The 25,597-nt window shown below is 39.9% G+C and overlaps 1 protein-coding gene across 5 annotated transcripts in view; it reads left to right on the top strand.

The window, feature by feature from the left end:
- Positions 1-25,597, top strand: part of DACH2 (dachshund family transcription factor 2) — a 245,733-nt gene that overhangs the window by 177,976 nt on the left and 42,160 nt on the right. For all 5 annotated transcript variants that reach the window (XM_014255252.2, XM_088062631.1, XM_088062630.1 and 2 more), the window contains exons 4-7: positions 7,510-7,665; positions 10,925-11,097; positions 21,987-22,122; positions 23,732-23,812. In XM_014255252.2, the coding sequence (XP_014110727.2) occupies positions 7,510-7,665; positions 10,925-11,097; positions 21,987-22,122; positions 23,732-23,812 (546 nt within the window). The remainder of the gene's footprint in view (positions 1-7,509; positions 7,666-10,924; positions 11,098-21,986; positions 22,123-23,731; positions 23,813-25,597) is intronic.

Here is a 25,597-nt window from a genome sequence, read left to right as displayed (position 1 = left end):
AGATTTTATTTAATTCTTTCAAACCATATTTTGTATTATACAGAGTTCTCTTAGTATGAGATTTTGAAAATATTATAAACACATGATCCATTTATGTTACTGCAGATTAACTCAGCAGATTGCCATCTGTAACTTGAACTGTTCTAAATAATTATTTCAGAGAAATAATAAATGATGAATTGTTGAAGCTCAAATAACCTGATTTTGTAGTTACCTGTCTGCTGTGGGTGTCAAGATATTCTCAAAGCCTCTCAGAATCAAACTAAACTATCTTCCTAGTCAGAGTCATGGCAAAAACACACAGTACATGTATCTCAGTGGTTCTTTCAGTAAGTTGTTAAATATGGGGAAATATTAAGTAATTTTAAAAAAGGCAGAAAATTGTAAATTGGGGTGAGTGAGGGTATGGGAGATTCTCATCACTGGAATACAAATCCTGGTTCCCTGCTTGCTGGTGGCTGCAGCAGTGGAGTTTAGAAGGATGTATGTTTTATCCTTTCTGGCAGGCAGCCCTGCATACTGTGCTCAAGATCTGAACGTTAAGCTGTTTTATTTCTGGCTTGTGCATCATCAACAGTAATAAAAACATGACAGACCAGAATTTTGACCTTCTTTCTCTCTGTGAAATGAATGTGTTTCTGAGGGCAGGCTGTGGTCCTGCAGTAGAAAACAGGTTTTCTGTTGATGGTCCTAAACCAGAATAGATTCTATGTTCTAGTACATCATTCTTATCTTTGTACAGAAAAATAAATAGTAGTAAAGTCACACAGTTGTTACTAAAAATGTTAGCAATAAATGTACTTCACGTTCTATAGAAGAAACTGAATAGAGTTTTATAACTTAATATTTAATCTGCTACAAGAACTAGGAGATGTCAGAGGAAGGCAACAAATGCCAAGTTAACCCTCTGAAAACACACATTCAAATAACACCAGGTGCTTTTTCATACAGTGCAGGCACAGGTATCTAACTCTGAGAGGTGCTTGTGAGTACCAGTGCATTCTAGTGACAATTGTTACAAGAGTTCATGTCTAAATTTCTATAAATCAGATGTTTCATCTTGTTAAATGTAACTTCACAGGGTGCTGTGGTTGTGGAAGCTGAATCAGGGGTGTGTGTTTGGTTGGAGTTCAGCTGTAGGTACTGAAGGTGATGCTGAAGTTCAGTTGATGCAGCCAGTTCCTCCTCTGCTCTGGTCACAGAAAGCAGTTGAAAATAGTTCTGTTTCAGGAGCATTTTTGTGGATACAGCTTGCAGGGATGGATGGCTCTGTCTGCTGTGAGAAGGAGAACAGGTTTCCTGCTGTTCACAGCTTTGGACACCGAGCACCTGGCTGTAATGGTGAGATGTTGTTTTGGCTGGAAAGGCCCAGGAAGCACATTCACACCTGCCAAGGTTCCTGGCACTGAGGAGACTTGGCCAGGGCTGTGCTTCAGCACCACAACCATCCCTCAGCACATGGGAACATCAGAACACATTCCATTTACCACCTCCTTCTTTCTTTGTTCACATTAAAGGAAACACTTGATGGTTTGGGAGGGATGGTTAGGTTCCTAGATAAATATTGCAACTCTGCTTTTATCTTCTCAAAAAGTATCTTCCTGGAATTAATTGTTCTTAATTAAATTGGCGTCAAATATTCTGACATATTCCCAGTTACCTTCAATGTCCTGTTTGCTGTGAAATAAACTTTGATTTTGCTGTCATCAAGACTTTTCAAAAAGTTTAGAAATGATATTCAGATTTCAGATGCCTTCTTATTGTGTAATTATCAACAGATTACTTCACCTAAGTCCTGACAGACATATTTTTTAAGTATGACTGACTGATGGACAGATTGGGAATTGCTGAATTAATGGGCACTTATCAAAGCCTTGGCAGGGCTAAGCAGTAATTACATCTGCTGAACCACTTGATAAGTTTTTGGAAGTAGCCCAGTAAAGCCATCACTGGATTTCTTGAGTTTTAATATCTTACTCTACACACTTTCATGGCTTTCTTGTAGGGTACACTCCAAAAGTTGTTACAGCCAAATACACACAGGCAGACAAATCCATGGATTAAAGCTTTAAATGCATTGCAGATCTGCCATTTAGATTTTCAGATGGGTGTAAGGATTTTGGGGGCTGATTAAAAATCTTGTTCCCATTTTTAAAGTTAAGCATTTCATTTGGGAGTAATAAGGGACCACAGAAAGTGCCCATACTTGTGTGGCCTCTGCAAATAACATTATCTACTGCCAATACAAGGGACAGAATTTGGGGTTAAATGGGTCATAATCCTGACCCAGAGCAGTTTTATGGTTTTCTGACAGGAAAGTGACACTTGACCAGGAATGAGTCCTGGTGATCTCTTCCTGACCGTCCTGCAGTGAGATCCTCAGCTTATCCACTCTGACAAAAATTGTTCTCAATCTAATCTTGTCTTCCTGGGACGCTCAACGCTTGCTACCACAAAAATGTTGACAGGAAGTTGTAGGCTGAAATGTTTTTGCAGAAGATACTTTGTGTAGGCCAAAAAAGTGACCATTTTTCCCAGTATCAGGGTGAGATTGGGATAATGGTAAAATAGTTGGGAACACCTGGAAGCACAGGGATTAGGAATGCTGGCAAAAAGGCTTGTGTTGGTTCTGTATAATCCAAAAATTTTCAAAGGCCCTGTATGTGCTGGACACTCACAAGTTAGAGGTGGGGAATACTTTGGAATTACCAGTGCTGAAGTAGCAATGCAATTGCTATAAAAATGGAATACTTTTTTCTTTGTAGCTGTTGTTATGCTTAATATGCCCAACAGGATGAAAAATGTGTTTAAAAATAATTTAAGAATAAAATTGGCCAGTGAAGATGTTATTGCTTTTTACAATTGGAGTTCAATTTTTCAGGAATGTATCACAAGGAAAAGTAAAATGACAGACATAGATTGAAACTGTGTGGTTGTGGAATTTGAAGGTAGCTCTGACAGAGAGGATTTCATTTGGCTCAACCAGACAGATTTAAGGCTGATAAAATGAATTTGAAACCAAATGAAAAGAAACTGTCACCAAATTGAACTGTGATTACTTTCTGGAGATCTTTCAATACCTAAAACCAAAAACAAAAACAACAAACCTCCAAAAGCCCCAAACAACAGATTTTGGGGTTTTGCTCTGAAGAATAGAAATGCACAGAGAGGCTTATTGGTAGAAAACTTTCAGCTTTAAGAGTTGCCTTAAAGAATTCCCAAAGTTAATGACGGGTGAGTTAGCAGCATTTTCAGAAAAAATGAAGCTGAGTTTATCACTTGGATTTCCTTCAAATAAATAAAATGCAACTTAAACACTTGGCTTACAGACCTGTATGTGATGGTAAATCACCTTCCAGTGGGGCTGTGGTGGGGGTCCATCACTGACAGCAGGTGAATGTATTGCTTGGGCTGATTTTCCCTGTTTTTTCATGGTACCTGTTATTTAAATCCTAAATTCACCTGATTCCTGCTTCTGCTTAGTTGAACATGAGTGTAATTCATGCACTGCTAATTAATCTCTCAAATACCCTGTTCAGACTGGTAAACACCAGACTTCCTTTTTCACACAGTAAATAACTGCCCAAATCCACGTGGAGCCCATCTTTACGTATGCCCTGTGCTGCATTTCCCTGGACATGCAGACTCTGAGGCCTTTCTCTGACCCACCCTGTGCTTTCAGCTGCGCCTCTGGAAGCAGAGCTTGTCCCTCACCTCTGCTGCAGGCTCTGAGCTGCGTGCCTGGGGCAGCCCAGGCTTCTCTTGCCCCTTTCTCATGGTCAGGAAATCGGGAGCTCTGGGGCTGCAGGTCCTGGGCTCTCTTCCCCTTTCCTAGTGCTGAGTACAGCCTGTTCTGGGACGAGATCCACCAGAATGCACGCAAGATAAAAATCACCTCTCGGTCCTTCAGTTTTCTCTGTTGGAGAAAAGATCAGGTGGGTAAGAGTGCCAAACATAAAGCTTTTGGTAAAGTGCATAAATGATGCATTGGCATTTTGACAAATAACTTTTTGGGTGTTCTAATAATATTCCCGTGACACTCATGTATCAAGTTACTAGTATTTTAAAATGAAATAGTCTTTCTCATATAAAATTAAAAAAAAAGTTGTAAATCCCTTCATATAAGAGATGGGTCCCATTGCTGTTTCCTCTTGTCTCTTTTTTCTTAGGAGTGTATGTTTTCTTTCTTTTTTCCATATATTTTTCCCCTTCTGTTTTTTTATACCTAAAAGAAATTACTTAAAATACATCTCTGTATATCTATAATATAATATAGAATAAAATATATAATAAATATATAATAATAAATATACAATAATAAATATATCTATATATCTATATTTATATATAATATATAATTACATATATATATATAATAAAATATATCTGTATCTACTCTAAATTTATCATACAAAAGACAGGATTGAAAATTAAAAAAAAATCAAAATGTGATATCTTTGCCTCATGGACCTGTTTGGACAAAAAAATGGTGATGAACAGACATCTGAAAAATCAGATGGTTAAAAAAATAAAAAAAAACCGGTTAAATTTGAATTTGAAGCACTAAGAAGGATTCAGTTTTTATGGATGTATTCACTTCTAATTGTTATGGCAACAAAGAATTTGAAAATACACATTGGTATGTTGCATGCCAGATATGTATTTGCTGATCAAACATGCTGACAACTGTGTTACCAAATAAGAAAATTGTATGCTCAAAAATAAATACCTTTTTTTGAGCGTTGCATGGCATTTAAAGGACTGAGTGTATCAGCACAGGTTTGCATGTCACATACTTGGCTTTTACTGTGAATCTGATTCTGGCTTACTGTAAATTTGTATGTAATCTTTTTCTTACCCTATGGACATAGATACTCCAGGGAAGAATGCAAATTTTCTTTTAAAATGGTTCTTTTTTAGCTGTGCAGAGGGGCTGTGGGTAGGATGAACCCAAGGTGTCTGTGGTGTAGGGCACAGGAGCAGGACTGAATTTCCAGTTCAGTTTCCTCCCTGGTGTAACAGGAACTTCCTAATTCTGCCCCTGAGCTTTCCCACCTGGAGCTGGCCACACTGCCCTTACAAAACACTTCACACCTGAGCAGTTCTAGGTAAGAACTCTTCTAATTATTATTTTATTTCTAAGAGACTTCCTGCTACGTAGGCAGGGCAGTCCAGATGGAGAGATGGAGCTGTTATCTGTGGGATACTGCAGGCTAAGGATGCATTTCATTTAACATCCACTTTTATTATACATTGGACACTCAGCTGTATTTTTTCTTTCTCTAAGGAGAAGTGATAGGGAACATAAGAATACAGGAATGGTCTGTAGAGATAAGTGTATTGCAATTTATTCTTGTGCTGCTGGCACCGAATACTGGAGCAGATTTACAAGTGAAATTTGCAGAGGGAAAAAGTTATTGTTGTCCCCATCTGTAAGGAGAACTAGTCCAGTGATTTGGACTGTGTGACATAATTTAAATTCAGTTTCCCCTTCCATTGCAGATTTCCTGGGTTTCCTTAAGCAAGTAGCTTTTCTTCACAGGACAATTCTCCATCTTTAAATTGGAAATAATGGAATTTTCCTCTGGAATGTGCAGCAGTTGTAGAGCTGGGCTCAGAGAACGGCTGGGGTTCTGCAGCCTCAGGGCCACGAGGCTCTGAAGGCAAGAGAAACTTCCAGAATTAACTAAATGAGCTGAGTTTAGACCACTTGTGCCTAGGGCTGGAACTACCCAGGGCAGAGGAAAAACTTTCAGATGAAGACTCAGTATTTTTCTTTTAATTCAGAAATCCCAACTAACTACCTTTGACCCAATTTTTGTGGCCAGTGCCCTGATACATGAAGTTACAGCTACAAAATCTGTTCCTAAGCAGAAAATTCATGGGAAAGTATGTGTGGTTTTTGAGGAAGACTAGAGTGTAAATTCTGTATTTGTTAAAAAAGCATATGGAGAAAATTAAAACTCTTGTTAAAATTGACATTTCCTCCGAAAGTCATTCATAAATCGCACATTTAACTTTTGAAACACACCAAATAATACCACCCCAAATTCACAATAGCAAAGTGAACAACTTCCACCCTAAATAGCAGTCTAATGTTATTTGAAAGAGCTGATATACAGTATATTAAATAACAAAGATGCTGACACAGCGTCAACTGTAGTAGTTTTAATTACTGCACTATGCTATGCTATATTATATCACATGGCATAATTTAGTGTATCTTTCTTTGTCAGTGTATTACTCATCATTTTACAAATTACAACTCTTTTATAGGAGGGTAATTCATACTTGGACATAGTGCTAAAATGATGGAGTGTTTTCCTTTTTTTCTCAATCACTGATCTTTCAAACTTTTGCATTTAGCAGTATTAATCATGTTTATTAGCCAAGTGTTGTCATAAAGAATGGAATTTCTCTGTTACTTTCATATTCAATTAAAATGGTTTTTTGCTTGCTGCCTCTATCTGCTGCACTCCAGTAATCTATTTACTTATTCTAATTGAGATCCTTGTTCATAAATTCAAAACAAAATCAATACTACAGTTACATGTTTTTCTAACAATCTGTAATCTAAGTGACAGTGTGGGCTGTACCTGAGAGGGGAGTGATCTCAAAATACCGTTTAACTCTAGAAATGTTCAGTCTAACTTTTTTTTTAGGTGTTCTGTTTTGTGCACCAGATGTATTTTGGAATTCTCTGACATGGTCTACTTAACCTGCTGTTTAAAAGGAATTTGTTATTCGAGCGTGTAGTACTGAAAAACCTACAGTCTGTAAAATTGCTGCAGAAGACCAGGCAGAGATTTGAGTGCTCAGTTTTCTAGACTTGGTGTTTGTTGTAGATAGTAATTACTATGCATAATAGATATCTGGACTCCTAAGTTGAAATTCCTGAATATTGATGATTTCCAAGCACAGCCTGTGCTCATTTAACCCACAAAGTGCAGGGTTCCACGAGGGGCATCCCCCAGTCAGGCCAGCAGTGGAGGGGGAGCTGCTGAAGCTCAAAGATAACCAAGCTCGAGGATAAACTGTAGTAAGATCTTCAGGGCTGAATTCCAGCTGGAATGTGGTGCCACTGGAGGGAGGGAATGGCCAAGTGCCTCCAGGATTGACAGAGCACAAGGGTGGGCTCAGATGTGTCTCTGGCATGGTGGCCCCATGTCCTGTGATAGCAGGGGACGGTGATTCAGCCTCTCAGATGTTCCCATTCTGATAATTCACTTAGTCATGACTGATGATTTCATCCTCAGACATTTAGCTTTTCCTGGTTCCACAAACCAATGTTTTGAAAGTAGGTGACGCTGAAAGTGTCTAAAAATAATTTTTTTGCTCGATACTTATTTATTAATTTATTTCTTGAAAAAATTCAGGTGCAGGTTGCAGGTGCTGTGCCTGTGCCAGGTGCTCAGCTGTCGTAAGGAGTGTTGGCTCATTGCTAACCGAGCAAAATACCTCTAAATAAAGGTGCATGGCACTCATGGTTTGTTGTGCCCTGTTTTGCAGGTGGAAGTGAATCCTCCTGGGACAAAGACAAGCTCCAGTCTCCCATCACGACAGGATCCCAGCACAGCATTGGTCACCCCACGCTGTCAGGGCAGTCGAGCCTCGGGAGCGCACACCCGCTCAGCCCTCTGCAGCAGAACCACCTGCTCACCAACAGTACGTACTGGGATCCTGCTGGGAAAAAACAGTGCCTGGAGCCCTGCTGGGAGCTGGGCTTGCCTTCCTTCCCAGCCTCAGGAAGGGGGGAAATGATGGGAGGCACGTGAGGGACAGGAGGGTCAGGCCTTGTGTCCCATGTCCAAGGCACGCTCAGTCCAAGTGACTGTTCCCTCTTTGAATAGTCAGTCACTCACTACTGGGTTTGGGACTGTCAGTTTTTAATTGACATTTCCATGGCCTGGATTCAAAAAATAATCATAAAGTTGCTTGAAATTTTAGCTATATGAGGAAATTATCTTCCAGATGAAAATGCTGACCCGCCAAATAAAATAGAAGAGCAAGGAATAAATGCAAAATGTCCAGTTAAAAGGTTATCCACTGAATCCAGCCATCCAAAACAACTGGAATAAAATGGTACAGGTTGGATTTGGAACTTAGAGCTCCCAGAAAAGCCATCTCTTTTATTTCCCTTAGGAAGGGAGCAGGTGGGAAGCCATCAATTCCACTTCTTTATGCCCAAAGAGGGAAGGAAAAAGGTTGATATTTGGGATGTTTGGGATTAACACTTTAAAAATTAGTGAGGAGTAAGGTTATTCCTATAGTTGATGATGGATGAAGAATGCAAAGTTCATTACTTACAAACTCTTGTTACTTGTTTAAGCTCTTCATCCTCCAAGTTCGGCAAGTTGATTTTTGGTGTTAGTTTTAGTGGGTCAATGACATTTCTGGCTCCTTACGCAATTTTTGGAGTAGTCAGTTCATTGCTACCTCTGTCAGGCCCCAGACTTGAGCAAATCGGAGCTATTGAAATGACTCCTACAAAATGAGATCCGTTTTTTTTGTGGGAAGGTGTGGACCTGAGCATTTTGGATTAAGTGTCAGTAGGTAAAAATTACCAGGTCATAGGACTCAAATTCTCTGTAGTTTGTCCTTTCATTTTATATTCTTGTATAATTCAACACCTGGATTTCTTTTACACACAGACATACTGTGTTCTTTGCTCTTAAGGTTATTTTCCAGTGGATTTTGTAGTAGGGGAATGTCTATAGGCTGTTAAAGGGTGTACTGGATGTCAGACATTATGCCCAATGATTTGCAAGTGCAGGATATATTTTCCTCATAGTCCTCTGAAATGTTTGACGGATTGTGTCTAAAAACTGGTGATGTGCTGTTAAATTCTGTTTGTAGTTTGCATTTAGTTTGCATGTCAATTGGACTTTAAGTAGACATACAACTCAATGTGGCCAGATGGTGTCTGGGAGTTTTGGAACTCTATAGAGGATGAGGAAAGATTATTGGGCTCTTAAGGGAGATCTGCAAGGGAACAAAGGCTTGTGGATGCAGGCACTGGAGGGGATTGTCAGTGTGGTTTGTAGTGAAGGGAGATGTATGTGGGCCTTGCTTATTGCCTATCATAATTAATATTGGCGTGGATCATCATATAAAATAGAGAGTGAGTCATTAGACATCACAGTTGTTGATCATGATAGGCTCATGTTAAACAGGAATAGTGTGGGAGCTGGGAATATTGCAATTCTGCCTTTCCTGGTGGGCACCGTGGTGTTTTTATATCACTGGAGTCAAATTCTGTAGGAATAATGTAGGATATGTCAGTCAGTGGTATTTTGTTAGTTCTGTCAAACACCAAAATGGTGATTGGCCTTCTCCTTTAAAATAGTTAGGAAAAACCCAAAAGTTAAAAACTTTTTAACAAAATCCAGTCTCAATGGTACGTGGTAATGGCTAGCTGTATGTTTCTGTTATATAATACTTGCAACTGAATTTTTTAATGAGAATTTCTAATCTGAATGACATTTGCCAAAACGATAAGACAGTTTTGTCTGGCAGAATGAGTCCTGTCTTTTTTTTTTTTTTTTCTTCCTGAAAAATTATTTTGGATGCCCTGTAGTATCTATCTTCAATTGGTCCTTCTAAAGAACTCTTGAATGCACAATAACCTAAACAATTTTTCAGTGAATTGGTGTCTTGGTCTTGCTTTTCAGTGCATTCATTACTAAATACAAGAAGTAATACACATGCTGAAATGGATATTAATGAAGTATGAGAATCCAATTCTTGCTAGCAGTAACTTCACCTTTTTGGCAATGTCAAGATCTGCAAATTGGTCCAAATAAATTTCATACCTTCTTAAATTGGTTTATATCCATAGCAGAAGACAATTTAAAGTGACATTTTGAAAATTAAAACCTCTGGCAACAATTTTAACCTCTCATTATGTGTTGCAGTTCACAGACCTTTTGTACAATCACTCAGTGGTGTCTGTAGTCCAAGCCACAGCCTCCTGGACTCAAGAAATAGAGTATAAGAATTTAGTGTGACATTGCAGAGGAATCGTAATAGGAAGAAGTCTTGGTAGGAGTGTATGATCAGATAAAGTTATTAATAAATATTCATCTGATATGTTAGAAAACATGCAAATTATATGCATGTTTTATGGAGTTTCTTCTTTATTTCTCTTAACTAAAGAGATAACTGAACTGGCGCAGTTGTATATTGAGTTGGTGTCACTCCCCAGCTATGTGCTCCTCTCCCCAACACAAACCTGGGCTGCACAGGCAATTATCCCCTGTGCAACCCCAGCATCGCTAAAACATGCTGCTGTTGGGTTTGAATGGTGGATGTGGCACTGGGTGTGAGCCCTGCAAGGGTGTCCCAGTGACATGGTGGATGTGGCAGTGGGATGTAGGCCATGCAGGGTGTCCCAGTGACATGGTGGATGTGGCAGTGGGATGTGGGCCCTGCAGGGTGATCACATCCACAGTGACAATGGTGGATGTGGCAGTGGGATGTGGCAGCAGGGTGTGGACCCTCAGGGTGATCACATCCACAGTGACATGGTGGATGTGGCAGTGGGATTTGGCAGTGGGGTGTGGGCCCTGCAGGGTGTCCCAGTGACATGGTGGATGTGGCAGTGGGATGTGGGCCCTGCAGGGTGATCACATCCACAGTGACATGGTGGATGTGGCAGTGGGATGTGGGCCCTGCAGGGTGTCCCAGTGACATGGTGGATGTGGCAGTGGGATGTGGGCCCTGCAGGGTGTCCCAGTGACATGGTGGATGTGGCAGTGGGATGTGGGCCCTGCAGGGTGTCCCAGTGACATGGTGGATGTGGCAGTGGGATGTAGGCCATGCAGGGTGATCACATCCACAGTGACATGGTGGATGTGGCAGTGGGATGTGGCAGCAGGGTGTGGACCCTCAGGGTGCCCAAGTGACGTGCCCGTGCTCTCCGCAGGGATAGACCTGCCCTTCATGATGATGCCGCACCCCCTGCTCCCCGTCAGCCTCCCCCCGGCCTCGGTGGCCATGGCCATGAACCAGATGAACCATCTCAACACCATCGCCAACATGGCAGCGGCGGCGCAGATGCACAGCCCCCTCTCCAGGGCAGGGGCCTCCGTCATCAAGGTAAGGCATCCTCACACTGGCAGTGACGCTCTCAGGGAGGAGGAGGAGGAGGAGGAGGAGGAGGCAGTGACTTCACACTGCTCCAGCTCGTTCAGGCTGCTCCCGACACTGCAGCCAAGAAGCTCAGCTGCTCTGGTCTGGCAGTAAGTCTGTAATGTAATTAAAAATGGACACTAACACTCACTACAGGCTAGAGTAAGATCTGTGAAAGCTTAATAACTCTTCTAAAATGTTGTTTCAAGTCAAACTTAAGGGAAAATGCTGTAGGACATGACAAGAATTCTAGTGCACTGCAAATCCAGAACAGATAAATAGCAGAGAAAATCATCACAAGTACCTTAGTGAGGCTGAAGAATAACACAGGAATTCTAGAGTGCAAATCCAGAGCAGGTAAATGCCTGAGAAAATTATCACAAGGACTTTAGTGAGTAGAGTCTCTGGTAGCCAAACCTGAGCTTCCTTCTGGTTGGTTAAAGCATGTTTGTATTTTGAAAGGCTTGTTGTAGTCTCTACCAAGTAGGCTTTTCAGAAGGGTTCTTGCCTGTGTGGACAGCTGCTGTACTGCCACACAAAAATGCATTAAAACAATAAATTTTCAAAATAGAAGTGTGTAGGATCAGTGCATGTGAAGGATTGGTGTGATGGGATTCTCTAAAACAGTGTGTTCACTTTTTACTGAGCAGAAATTACAGGTCTTATCAGTCTGACTTGTGTGTATGTTTGCAGGCACATGTGGGTTTCTTGTTGGCAAAGTAAAATGTTGTCAGCTTTGAAAGTTCATTAGTTTAGTCCATTTTTCTTTAGGTTTAAATATATGAGTTTAGAGATATCTGTTCTGGAGAGTAAATTACTTCAACATTTGTGTTCATTTACACTCATGTATCCCTATCACTCTAGAATCTGATTTCTGAGTTGCTTTATTCTTACAACTCTCACTGATTTGCTGAACTTAACCTCTCATATCTTTATTGTAAAACATCTTAATTATAGTGTGTCATTATTTTAGCACTGAGAAAGTCACTGTTTCCAGCACTGCAGTCCAGTTGTGAGAATATATTAGTGAGGGTTGTGTTGTACTTCCTTTTGTCACAGGCTGCTGCTTCAGGAGATTTTGTTTCCAAATCAAGCAGGGAAAGGGACTCACAGTACCCAAGCACGTGTTTATTGTTCATGCCAATGTGTTCTGATAGCAGCATCCTCTCAAGGGGGACAGCAGACATCTCTTGTCACATCACTGCAGTAAAATCCTACATCCCTCTGTTGTTGAGGTTCTGGAGGGGTTTGTTTTCCTTCTGATTTTTTTTGTGGCCCTAAGCATCTCCAAAATTGCTTCAGGTTGTTTCTCTTTTTTACTGAGCATCCACTTCCAGATCAGGGCAAATTTTGTTCTGAATGCTTTGGTTTTGTTGACTTTTTTTTTCTTGGATTCTAGGGAGGGCCAGCATTTCCCATTAGGATTCCTATTTAGGATTAAGATGTGCAAAAACGTATCTCTATCATCAGTATACCTGCACAGCTGTGGGCTGGGTGTGGAAAACATCTCTCTCTGATGTCCAACTGTATATTAGTTAATGCAAGTCATTAAATTATTAGAAATGAGTTGAAATTCCATTAATTTCAAACCATAACCTTCCCTTTACCTGTTCAGAGACCTCTTGACAAAACCCTAATTTAAACACAGCAGTGTAATATTTGTAGCAGCAAGTAAACTTGCAGAAGCTTTGATTGTATTCTAAATGTTACCAGTATGCCAACATGAAGATTAAATAGGTATTTGTAAACAATGCTAGTCCTTTGTAATTTCAGCTGCAGTTTTTGCAGGCAGTTGGGTTTCAGGGTGTTATTTAGCAGGCCCTTGTTGACGTGAGTTACTCATTTACAGCAATTTTTTCCCCAACACCTGCACTAGAGGAGACACAATATCTCCACAGCAACGCGCGCTCTGGCCAGCACTCTGCTGGGAGTTATTTCCTCTCATGTTGCAGGGGAAAATGCACCAGTAGCCAATGTGACAGAGGCAGAGTGGGCATCCTTTGCTGTGTTACTCTCACCTGTCAAGTGATGCTGCATCTTTCTGTAGTTTGTTCTGAGTGCTGAAACTGTAGATGAATTTTATTACAGTGTGAGGCTCCTTTTGTCCTTTCCTTCCCCTATATACAATCATCCAGCACAGGATGAAGACCAGTTAACATGAAATTCTTGTACAAAATGAAACATGTAAAAGAAAAGCATTGCTGTTCTTGCTGTCAGTAATACTTTTATTATAGGACATTATTTTAGTGCATTTAATAAGTATAAAACATAGCTAGTTTTCAATAGAATGCAATCCCAGCATGATGTTTTTGCTTAAAATGGGAGAAATGAATCGAATGTATTGAGTGTGTGTCTGTTTCCATAGTCTGATGACTAAAATACCACTTGGCCTGTTTTCTATAGGTGTGAGAATCAGCTGCTTTATAAGGTTTTGAATGAAGTCATTATGCTTTTTATATCACGTTTGCCATTTAGAAATAAGCTGTTCTACCAAGATATGCATGATCAGCAAAGTTAACATTTAGTGCTCCAGAAAGAAATGTCATAACTATGAAACTTGATTTCTCCCTGACAGGAGCACCATAAATTAGGGAGGCACAATGGCCAGGCTCACAAAATCTTAGCCATCTCTAACATGATGTGATGTGATTACAGCAGCACCAGCAGCACTGTGGCTGCAGTTCTGGCAGTGCCCCTGTGATAAATCCAGCTTCACAGGGATTTACTGCATATCTGAAGGAGCTTGCTGGGTTTGAAACTTGGCTTAAATGGCTCAGAAGAATCTCTGCTCTTGAGGGTCTCATACAGCAAAAGCAAAATTTGACAGCAACGCTGACTTCACCACCCTCTCTCTTCTCCCTCTTGCATCCAGTTCTTGTTCTTTTTTTCCAGAGCTGTTCTCCAGCTGGACCTGCTCTGCAGTCCAGGAATGGCCTTGATGTCAAATGAGGATCAGTCTGGGGTGGAATTTGGCTAAGTACACTTGAGTCATGGTTTTGGCTAGAAAGAGCAGTGAATATTCAAGGCAAGGCTGGAAGGAGCACCCTGGTCTCGTGGAAGGTGTCCCTGCCCACAGCAGGGGTGGAATGAGGTGACCTTTGAGGTCCTTCCATCCCAAACCAGTCTGTGATTCTATGAATTAGTGTAGCAGTTTACTGTTACACAACAATTTTGTTCCTGAAACTCAGAAAAATCTACTCAATGACAATATTTTCAGAAGGAAGGTTGGGATGAGCCCTTTACAGAAAAGTGAGAGGATTTTTCACTGAAGTTTGTGAAGCACTCAGCTCCAGAGAGCAGGAGCTACATAATGTGGAGATTTGTATTTTACAATGCACCTGTAACAAATACAACCTTACATGACTAAAATCATACTGGTTTACACATTTCCAGCTAAAAAGCAGGGAGAGGGCAGGGGTTAGGAAGGTGAAGGGAAGGCTGGCAAGAGCCAAGACTGTGATGATCTTCGAGTGTTCACTGAAAGGCCACTTGCCCAGATGTCCTTGGGAGCAGGCTGGTGGGAAATAATGGGGTTGGGCTGAGCTTGAAATTCTGGGAACCAAACCCAAACCAGGGGCCTGAAGCTGCTCATTTTGTATTAGATGTGCAGAGTACTGAGAGTAATGAGGCAAAACTTCATGCCAGAGATCTGAGATTAATTTTCTCCCAAATTTTCACTGCTTCTCCTTTTACTTACCTGGCACATTTTGCACCCTCCTTCCTCCTCTTGCTCATGTCTCACCCTCTCCCTCCTCGTGCTCCCTCCCTTTCCTTCTGGCAAACAGCCTCTTTGGAGCTGCTGAGGGATGTGCTTCTCCTGAGTAGGAGTAGTTCTTAAAATTGGTTTCCTGCTGTCCATTTTTCTTCTGTTGTCATCCCCTCATGCTTGCTGTATTCCTGTTTTCCTCTTCTTCTTTCTTGCTTTCATCAAGGTCCCAGTTAGGAATAAATGGTGCTTTTGTTGAGTGCAAATGGGAAACACAGAAAAAACAGAAAAAGTAATTAAAATGCTTTAAAAAGAATAAAACATTTTTATTTTCATATTTCAGAAGTCCTTGAGAATTTCATCCCAATGCACTTCAGAAACAAATCTGACAAATAGAGCAAAGCTTTATTTGTACAGTGGGATCTAGACACGCAGTAGAGACTTCTGAGTCTCCTCTCTGAGTTTCATTTTTCTCCTGATTTTGCGGGATTGTTAAGGCGTTTGTAAAGGATGTATATGACATGATTTTAAATTCCCTGAAGAGAGTACAGATGGGCTGTGTAATTATTGCTGAGAGGTGCTATTTTCTGTGTGCTCTACAACTCACATTCATAATATTTACCTGACAGCCAGAAAAATGTGGCCATCTCAGAATGCTCTGAAACACTTCTCCTCACAATAGAAACATTTCCCATTACAGAATTTCTAACATCAGTAATTTCATATCTCTCTGTGCATTCAATCCATTAGGAATTGTTTTCAGAATATTGCAACATTTATAAAATAGAACTTCTCTCCAATGTATGTGATTTTTCATATTACTAGATTTATTCTGTCCTGTTCCATAGCAGGCAACTGATTGCTGGAATGGGACTGGGATATGTTGGGAGAGTGATGTGTGAGACACAGGAGTTTGTTTGCTTCTTCTAAGGTTAATTTTTGTGGCTGTATTTGAGGTGGAGGAGGAGTGAGTGTGCAGGTTTGTATCTCTTCACTGATTCAGAGAAATCAGAGAATCTCAGCTGGGAGATGTTCAGATCCTTTCAAATTGCATTAAATACCCTTCTCATCTCCCCCTGTGCAGGGAGTCTGTCCCACTCCTGCAGTGCCAGGAACGCCTGGCTCCTTTTACAACCCTCACTGAGAGGTTTTAAGCATTGAAAACTTATTTTAAACTTCCAAGTGGAAAAAAAATCCCATCAGAAACATCTCTTTTTGCAGAGCTTGCAAAGGAAAATTATTAGGCCAAGCACATCTAAGCTCTTAGTTCTGGCTCAGATCTTTTTAGTATTAGCTTAGTCATTTGCATTTGTCCTTAATAACTGATATGGTTCTAATGTAGATGAGGTAGAGCATTATCATCATTAGTCCTGGGAGTGTTTTTCCTCCCTTCCACGGCAGCACTGGGGGAAACAATTCAGGAGAGGGGCACAAGTACCAAGTTTCCACCGTGAGATCCTTTCCAGTTTGTTGTGCTCTCAGATTCAAAATAAAACTTCAAGATCTTAATCCAGGAGTGAAGGTTTCCATGGCTGTCCCAGCAACTGCTAATTTAAGAAATGGGGAAGAAGGCAGCTCCTGTTTGGCTGTTTCCCAGCACCATCTGATTAGCTGCACTTCTCTGTTTGGCTGAGCAGCTGGCAATTAATGGATTGATAGGAAGTAGTCACGAGGTAATGGAATTAGTGAGTGAACATCTGGTATTAAAATCAGTAAATGTAGGAGTTTTTATGATTTCTTAAATTCTGTGAGAAAATAATTGCCAGTTGACTACAACTGAAACAACTATATGTACACAGTGGGGAAAAAAAAGACATTTTAAATGGCAAAATACATATTTTAAGCAAACGACTTCCCAATACACTGCAAAAGATGAATAGGATCCAGCTGGCTTTCAGACATACAGATCCTATCTTGGTTTTTAGACCAGCTGTTTACCTTGTTCATCTCCAGCACCTACAGCAATCACAGGTACTAGAAGTAGCTCAGAAGACCAAGTCACCCCCAGTCTTTGTGTGTGCTCATTTCTAGGGTGGATTGACTTTAAATCCAAACCAAAATGATTCTCTAGCCCAGAAATGGCTGTGACCATCCTAGTTCTTGTTGGCATCTGTTCAGGTGTAGCATGGCTCCTGCTTCCTGTGGCAGGGGTATTCTGTTCCTTGGAAAAGCCTAAATTGAGTAGTCCATCAGTTAAGGACTGTAAACTTTAGAACACTATTAAAAATGGGCTGGTTATTAGGATTCAAAGAGCATTAGGATCAACTAAGGTCAATTGGAAAGAAATACATCGTAGTATTAACTAGAAAAAGGAAGTGTTAGAAATCCAGGTCTTTGCTGAATGGAACTGTGAATTGTGTTAACTTTTCTTGTTCTTCTCACTTGCTGAGGATGGGGTTCAGCCAGGGATGGGGGAGCAGGGGTAGCTCAGCAGGGAATTAGGGCTGGAGGAGCAGAAGGCTGCAGGCAGACTCTGCCTGCCTGTCCTGGCTTCACAGATCCCTCCAGAGGAGTCAGGCTCTGGGTTCTAGAATTTTTTTATTTCTGAGTAGTACATTCTGAGAATATGAATGGAGATCTTGCAACCACTGGGAGGTTGAGGTGTGGCATAATGAACATCCCAGTGTGCAGATTAATGCTGGGATTTTTTCTGCCAGAGCCCATGAACTCTTGTTTTTCCAACATGGTCAACATCAGCTCAAAATCTTTCTCACAACACTTGAAAACTCTTAATCTTGGCTTAAAACCAGTATAAACTTCATTTTTCCTTCCTTTCCATTTCATTAGAGAGAGTGAATTCCAGCTGCTGCAGAGCCCTGTAGAGCAGCAGCACCTCAAATAAATATGAAATATCAAGATAAATGTCTGAATAAAGCATACAGGACTCAGATAAACTTCCAAAACCTTCTTGTCAGCAGTGAAATGCCACTAAATCCTCTAGGAACTCATTAATAGATTAACATTTGGAAGAGTAATTACAACTACATTACAACTCAGAATAAAGAAAAATAAAAAGGAAAATCCAGCAGCATAATTCTCTAAACTCTTGACATAAAAGTAAGATCAATACTATAAAAAAAATCAGAGGCAAGGAATTAAGATCAAGATGATTATGTCAAAAATAGGTAAGCTGTTGATATATATTTCAAATAAAACTAGTGTGGATGCAACTACTGTGTAGTATTTCCTATTATTGGTGTGGAATAGTCCCTCACAGGGGAGGGAAGAGAGATATTGAGCTGAAGTCAAGGATCTGTCTGGAAATTGGGTGAGTTCATGACTTCAGTGCCGTTAAGCTAAATCACAACTAAAATTAACAATGTCAAGCTTTGTAGCTACATTTTCTGAGGCAGAGAAGGACACTGATTTTTAGTGAGACAAATATATTACCCTTCAAGAGGATTAAATACTGGAAAAGTCCTCTTTGAGAATTTATGTTACAGCTCTGTAAAGGAAGGAAAAAAGATGAGATAAAGTAGGTACTGTAGGTAGATAAATAGGTGAGATCTTGAGAAATGTTTTCATTTTTCATAAAACTCTCACAATCTGTAGAATCCTTATGTATAATTCATTAAATTATAACCTGGAATATTAATCTTGCAAATTTATGAATAGGAAGAAATATAAATGGGGAAAATATTACTTTATTTAGGAATGTTTCTTTTATTACTGTGAGTTTACCTAGTGTGGCACCAGCTGCCCTGCAGGGTGCAGGGGGAACTGAGCCATTTTTAAGGGGGAAAAAAAGAAAATTAATGAGGTTGTAAAATACATAGATGACAAATAAAATGAAGTCATCAATGTGTAAAACAAAATGTTAAGATTTTAGATTTGCAATTTCCCTATTTAAATGCCCTCATTGATTTGTTACAAATACTGTTAACCCTGTGTTTGGAAAATGGTGAGGACATTATCACTTGTGTTCTCATTTGTAATAAAATAGATTAACTTGCTGTGAAATTTTAACTAGGCTGAGACACAACAGTAGCTACCTAATGAACCAGAGCACATTGCTGTTAAGTAGCTAAATAGATGCATACTGATTACAGGACTGAAAAATGGATCTGTTTACCAGCAAAAGAAGAGTCTGCTCATGGCATTATTCATTATAGTAGGGGAAATTCAGCACATTTCCACATAAACATTTAGAAATGGACAATTTCTTGATCCATATGCAGCCTCACATGGTGATATTCCACCCTCATTTGGAGCACATGTGATGCAGAGGGAATTTCAGCTCCTTGCTTGCTTATAGGGAAAACTTTGCCTTCCCTGTGCCTGGAAATTGGTGTAACTGGTAAGACATCAGATATAATCAACTATTTCTCTTACAGAGTGATTCACTGTGTAATTAAGAAGGACATTATTATTTGACACTTCTACTTCTGCCTGAAGGTTTCAAACCAAGACCCTAAGTTTGAAGGCAAATTACTCCAAGCAGAGATTATTTCCTAGTGAGAAACAATGGGAAATGCAGTTACCAGAAGGAGCTGGAATACTTTGCTTTTCCAAATCATCAGCTTTTGAATTACTCAAATAACTCCCATTTAAGATGACATATATGGCTGTTTGTGTGATAACTAAGTGTTAATTCATAGTCATATTTGTTCATAGGGTTTTTTTGCAGAACAGTTGGCATGTCCTCTCCTCGGCTATTCCTTTTCATGGTTGCAGTAGACAATGAAATTTACTTAAACTATGCACTCTTCTGTAAAATTAATCATTTCAAAATGATATCTTAATTGTAAATTGAGTGCTCTTTGTGGTTAAAAGAGAGGAAATAGTGCCAAAGAGGACTGTTAAAGCTGAAATCCAGGCAAATGAAATTGCAGTCAGAGTTGTAACCTGTTAGCAGGAACCTATTTGGAAGCTATTATTTGCACAAAGGTAAAAAACACACAGGATTTATCCACTCAGGATTGCATGTATACGGTTCGTTGTTATTTAGGACAGTTTTTGGGGTAAAAATGTGACTTTTAAAAGCAACTCAGCAAGCAGCACTTCTACAAAGTCCCAGCTCCCCTTTACTCATCTGTTCATCTCAGGAGCCTCTAAACCCTCTCTTTTGGAGGCCAAAAGGAAGAAAACACAGGAGACTTTAAGCTCAGCCACTCAGACTTTTTTTTTTTTCTCACACAGAATTTTGAAAACTAATTTGTATAAAAGCATTCAGTTTTCAAAATTATAAAAACTTGTGACTCAACGTAATAGACTCATATCTGTTAAATATTAGCATTAAAAGTCTCCCTTTCAGATCTATTAGTTACTGTATGTTCATTAAATAACAGATAATTAGTGAAACTGATCCATTGAGGATTAACAGCTATGTAATAGATACACATCTGTTACATGGTTTTGAGGCTGGGTTGTTATTTAATGTACAATAAGAATCCTATTAAAACCACGTCCAGTGCCACGTTCTCAGCTGGTGGGGCTGGAATAGGGAAATGCCATCCCATGCTCTGAGGAGGATCCAATCTCATGTTCCCTTTGCATAACTCTTAGAAGTATCTGTAAATACAAACATGAGTGTGGCTTAGAGGGATGGTTTTAATGGGTAACAGAATATTCTTGTTGATCTTGCTGCCAGTGTAATTAATGAATTGCCCTCGTACATCCAAACAACAGCTTTTATATCAGGTGTTTATAATGGAAAAACTTCCAGGAACCACCATGTTCTTCCCAAAGCTCCATTATTGATTCAGGCTTCCACCTAGAAAACTGCATAAAAACTTCAGATGCTACTGAGTTTATTTTCCAGAGCACACAGTAAATTCTACCAAGGAGCCAGATCAAATATTCCTAATGAGACATCTTCAGAATAGGTTAGAAAGGAGGAAAGATTGCAAAGTTCCTTTGAGACAACTTTCCCAGATGAACAGTAATTATGACTTTTAGTTAGGTGGAGGCAAGATAATCTCTTTTTTATAAAAAATAAAATTAGATTTCAGTTCTGGGTTTGCACAGGAAGCAGCTGATTGCCAGGGATGAGGGCAACTCCAGAGGTTCTGTTTCTGGAGTTCTGTATATTCAACCATTTTTCCTCATTAGTGTCTCTCCTTAGGAACTGCACCTTCAAGGACTTGGACAGAGGCTTTAAAACATAGAAGGCATTTTAAGAGAAAAATATCTGGAGTAATTCAGGCCCTGATTGTCCCTTTCAGAAGATTCTCATTTTCTTCAGATTCTCTCATTTTCTTTCGTTTCTGGGAACAAGAATGAAGGGCACTGAAATTTTTAATTGAAAGTATGTGTGTGGAAACACTGGGTTGGAAGGATCTCAAGTGGTCTCACAATCTCTTGTCTTCAGGATGAACTTGTACTTACACCTTGTTTGTGGACATGTTCCTAAAGATTTTTACTGATGAAAATTCCATGACATCTTCAGGTAATTTTGCAAGTACAGATACACAGAGCTGCAGAGTTTCATTTTGCCTTTCTTTTTTTTTTTATTTTTTTTATTTCCTATCCCTTTTTTTCCCTCCTTACCTCAAGTACTATATATATTGAAATTAGAGGTTAATATTGAAGTTTCATGTGCAAATACAAATATGAGATTTTGCAAGCAGGCTCTTGTTTTAGTTAGCTCATGCATGAGGGAAGTTCTTACCAGAGCCACAGCTTTTGTCATTTGTCCAGAAGATACTGATATAATTATTCAGGTACAGATTCTAGTTATAAATTCACCAGTACAGATTCCAGTTACAAATTTGACTGCATTTAGTGACAGTTCAGTCCAACTGTGAATTGTTTATTTGAAATGTGACTCACATATGGCAATCTTACTACCTGTAGATTAAAAGTAGTTTGTGAAAGCAACATGAAAGAATATTCTATATGTTCCTAAGTGTGAAAAACTTACAACATAAAAAGTTGCCAACAAGAAAAAGGTGGCAAATGATCAGCTAAGCTCAGACACGTTGCTTGTAGAGGCCTGTGTTGGTTTTGGCTGTAGATGACTCTCCTGCTCTTAAAACGTGAGTTCAGTTCTCTGTTTACCTTAGAAGCACCATTTGTCATCATTCCTTTTAAGCCAGCCTCACTTTTTGAGCTGGAACCATTCCTTTTAAGCCAGCCTCACTTTTTGAGTTGGAACCATGGCGAAGCCCATGGATGAAACATCCCAGCCTTGCTTTGCTTCTGTTTGCAGGAGAGGATCCAGGACAGCCCTTCTCCGGCGCCGTCCCTGGAGGACAGCCAGCGGCCCGGCAGCCACGCGTCCTCACACCCCAGCAGCAGCGTGTCCAGCTCCCCGTCCCAGCTGGACAACACTCCCGACAGGATCGGTCAGTGCTGCCCCTCCTTATTGTACATTAAATAACAACTTCCCCTCGGGAAGGGCCGCAGTCGGGTTGTGGAGGCCGATACTGATTTGCCGGGGAACTCGTAGGGAAGCGCTCGCTTGCTACGAAATACCCAGGAAGTTCATCCCTGTTGTTTTTTAATTAAGTTGATCACTCAGCAAAGCTCAGCCCCTGGGATTCCTCCTGTGCCAGTGTCCCCTGCACAGAGGGATCACCCTTGTACCTTCCCTGGTCCAGCCGGCTCCTTTGGCCTGCTTGGGTAGGGAAGTGCTGCTCAAGGCACCTGCAGTTGAAAAAGAGCAAGGTGTCTTTTTCTTCACATGTGTGTGAGGAAAGTCACAGATTATAATATGACTTTGTTGTTCCAAAAACCTCCTTGTGCCCACACATTCCTTCAGCACCCCGAGGCTGAGGCCTTTCTGGCTTTTTTGGTCTCTCCAGCACAGCTTTCGCAGCCTGTGCACTATCGATTAAAATGCTAATTCTGTCTAGAGGAAGTTCAGATCCTATTCTTGGTGCTTCCAAGAGGGATCTAGGGCAAGTCAATTAACATCTCTTCACGTCAGTGTGTGTCAACACTGCTGTCTCCTCATGGCCTGGAGCCCATGCAGGCATTGCTGAGCCAGGTTTAAAGCACGAAAGCTCCGGGTGAGTCACTGGAGAGTTCCCTCCCATCCACAACCTACTCGGCTGATCCCTGGGATTTTGCAGTTCTGACCTTGGTCCTGGCAGCGGCACCATGCCACTGCCCAGCACACTGGACACAGCCTGAATTCTTTGCCTAAATCTGTGCACACACCAGACTGTGGATTAGATTCCCATCTTGTGTAAAATGAAGCTGGAAATTCACAGGACAAGAAATTTTTAACTTCTTGTAGCAGCAGTAAAAGAGACTGTTGATGTCTCTGTGTCTCTCTTTTACTGTTGTAAAGATCTGGATAAATATTTTTCATTGACAGAAATACAGTATTTTTACTTCTGCAATTATAAAAAAAGTTCTCCCTAAAATATGGTGCTGAAGTTTGCAACAAATGTCCTCCCTGGAATAACTGTAAAGTCTGTAATTGGTGGAAATTAAAAAAAAAAAAGAAAGAAATGTTTTAATCAAATAAGAACAAAGAAAAGAGGCATCCTGAAGTCATAAACTTCATAAACACAGCTCTCACAGGTGTAAAGAATTCCCTTCAGCACTAAAATGTTGGGGGGGTGTTTGCTGTCACAAATCAATTTGGGCTATCATCTGGCAATCTATGATTTTTATTAAGCTTACTGCTTTATAGATAATTGCTAATACTTAAATCCTTAAATGTACTTTTCCCCTAAAATGGTTTTCGTGAAGTACTTTTCCCATTAATCAATTAATTTGAACATTTCATAAGAAATCACGTTCATCTCAGTAGTAATTTGTGTTCTTTCTTGGCATCCTTGTCTAATAAACTTGCGCAGATTAGTTTTAACTGCATATCTTACTTGTCTCTAAGAGTTAAAATGCCAAAATATTGACCAAGAGGAAACATAATTCAATATTTTCTTTTCTCTTAAAATTTTTTACTGACAGTGTTATGTAACTGTGCTCTCTTGATTCTTGTAGCCATGCTGACCAACAGCAGGGAAGGAGAACTCGTTGACCAAGAAACTGGGAACAGCCTAAAAAAAATACAAAAGGAGAAAGGTAAAATCACAGACTGTTTTCCATCTCAGGCATTTAATTCCACTTATTATGTGTTTTATTCCTTTTTCTTGTGTTATGCATATGCAATGACATTATATTACTAATTTAAGAGAACTAAGTGCCTAATTGCAATGAATAATGTATCCAGTGAACTCACATGGAAATGTAAGCAATGAGAACTTTGCTTCTCTCTGTTTATATAGCATGAGAGTAATATTTTGCAGGTCTTTTGGCTCAATTATTTATGAAGTTCCGAGCAAATACTTGATCAGTCACGTGGTATTGTTTGTTTGCCTGCAGGGGATGTGTGTGCAGACTGCTCTGATGCTCTGGGTGAGCAATATAATTTTATATTGTGTCACCAGTGAGGGGCAGCAAGGGAAGAGGTGATGTTTGGCCTGGAGGGATTGTCCTGTAGGCAGGGAAGTGTTTCCTCTGCTGCATTCTCCTTGCAGAGGTTCTTGGGTGCTGGAGAAGGTGAATACTCAGGGATTTATTCTGGGAAAATACTACAAGAGATTCTGAGGGGGATAGTGAGGTTTTAGAGTGAAAAAGATGTGAAGGAAAAGAATAATAAGGAAGAGACAACATAAGGTAAATGTACTTGTAAGGCTACTGAGAATATTCACATTTATCATCATAAATGAAAGCACAAGCTGATTTATATTTTGGTTGAGGTGATTGTCATGAGTTTTCAGAGAAAACTAAAAGGCAGGCATAGAAGATTTTATGGGCTACTCAGAAGAGAATTTTGAGGCACTCCATGCCCTGTAGTTCCAGAGTTATATAAAATTATTTGAGCAGTGTCACGGTACAATCAGCTCTATTCCCTAGAGGTCTGTGACTGATGCAGTCTTGGGTAGGAAGAGCCTGAAACTTGCTCCTTACATTTTGTATTTTCATACTCAACTCTCCTTGAAGACAAGCTGTTTTCTATTCACTGGTTTTTCTGGCCATTTAAGCACTTTCCTCATGAACCCCAAAAGAGCCCTTCTGTGCCATTCTGAGATAATTTTCTGTCTGGATCATCCTGCTTAAATCCTTCCCTCTTGACTCCTGTTGACATTTACTGAAAGTTGCCAGCCATACCTTCACTCCTAAGATTTAAAAATTGCATTTCTGTTGTAATTGCATAGTGAGTATTTAATCTAAGCCTGAAAGTGTAGTTGATTTTAATTCTGTTGAACTGTGCATGGTTTCTTGCCACATGTTCAGTCATTTTTCAGCAAAGCAATTCAGTATCCTGTGGGGTTCAAAGATGCAAATCATGTACTTCTTGGTAGTAGCAGTTCTGTCACTCAGGATGGATGAAGGAAGGTACAGTTTAAGAATCTGAAAAAATAATTCAGAAATCCCCAAAGCGAAAATAATTGAACCTCCACCACCTGTGAATCCAATTCCCAGGCTCCTGTGATCATTCCTTTTAACATGGATGAAATCACAAAGATCTGATGCTAACAGTTTGTGTGCCATAATTCTCCTTAAGATTAAAGTTGTGTAGGTTTATTCATTTCCTAGTCTACATTTTTGCGTAATTTCTTTAATTGATTAAGTACTGGGAAATACGTCTTTCTACATGTGTTAGTTCTGCATGCACTTAGGGGATGTTTTTAGAATTAATTTAGTGTTCAGAGATCCACCTGCACCAGAAAAAACTGCTTTGAAATAGTGAGTCATTTTAATATATTATTTTAGAGATAGAACAAAGTTTCTGCTTTTCTGCTTGGTCTGGAGATGTCAAGTTTTTCTCAGAAAATAAGAAAGAGAAATTCTATTTTTTTATTT

The sequence above is a fragment of the Pseudopodoces humilis genome, chromosome 15 (genome assembly GCF_049639895.1).
Source record: "Pseudopodoces humilis isolate 2021_Gansu_Grassland_sample_001 chromosome 15, ASM4963989v1, whole genome shotgun sequence".
Classification (NCBI taxonomy): domain Eukaryota; kingdom Metazoa; phylum Chordata; class Aves; order Passeriformes; family Paridae; genus Pseudopodoces; species Pseudopodoces humilis.
Note: the sequence above shows the minus strand (reverse complement) of the source record. Positions and strands in the feature narration are given on the sequence as shown.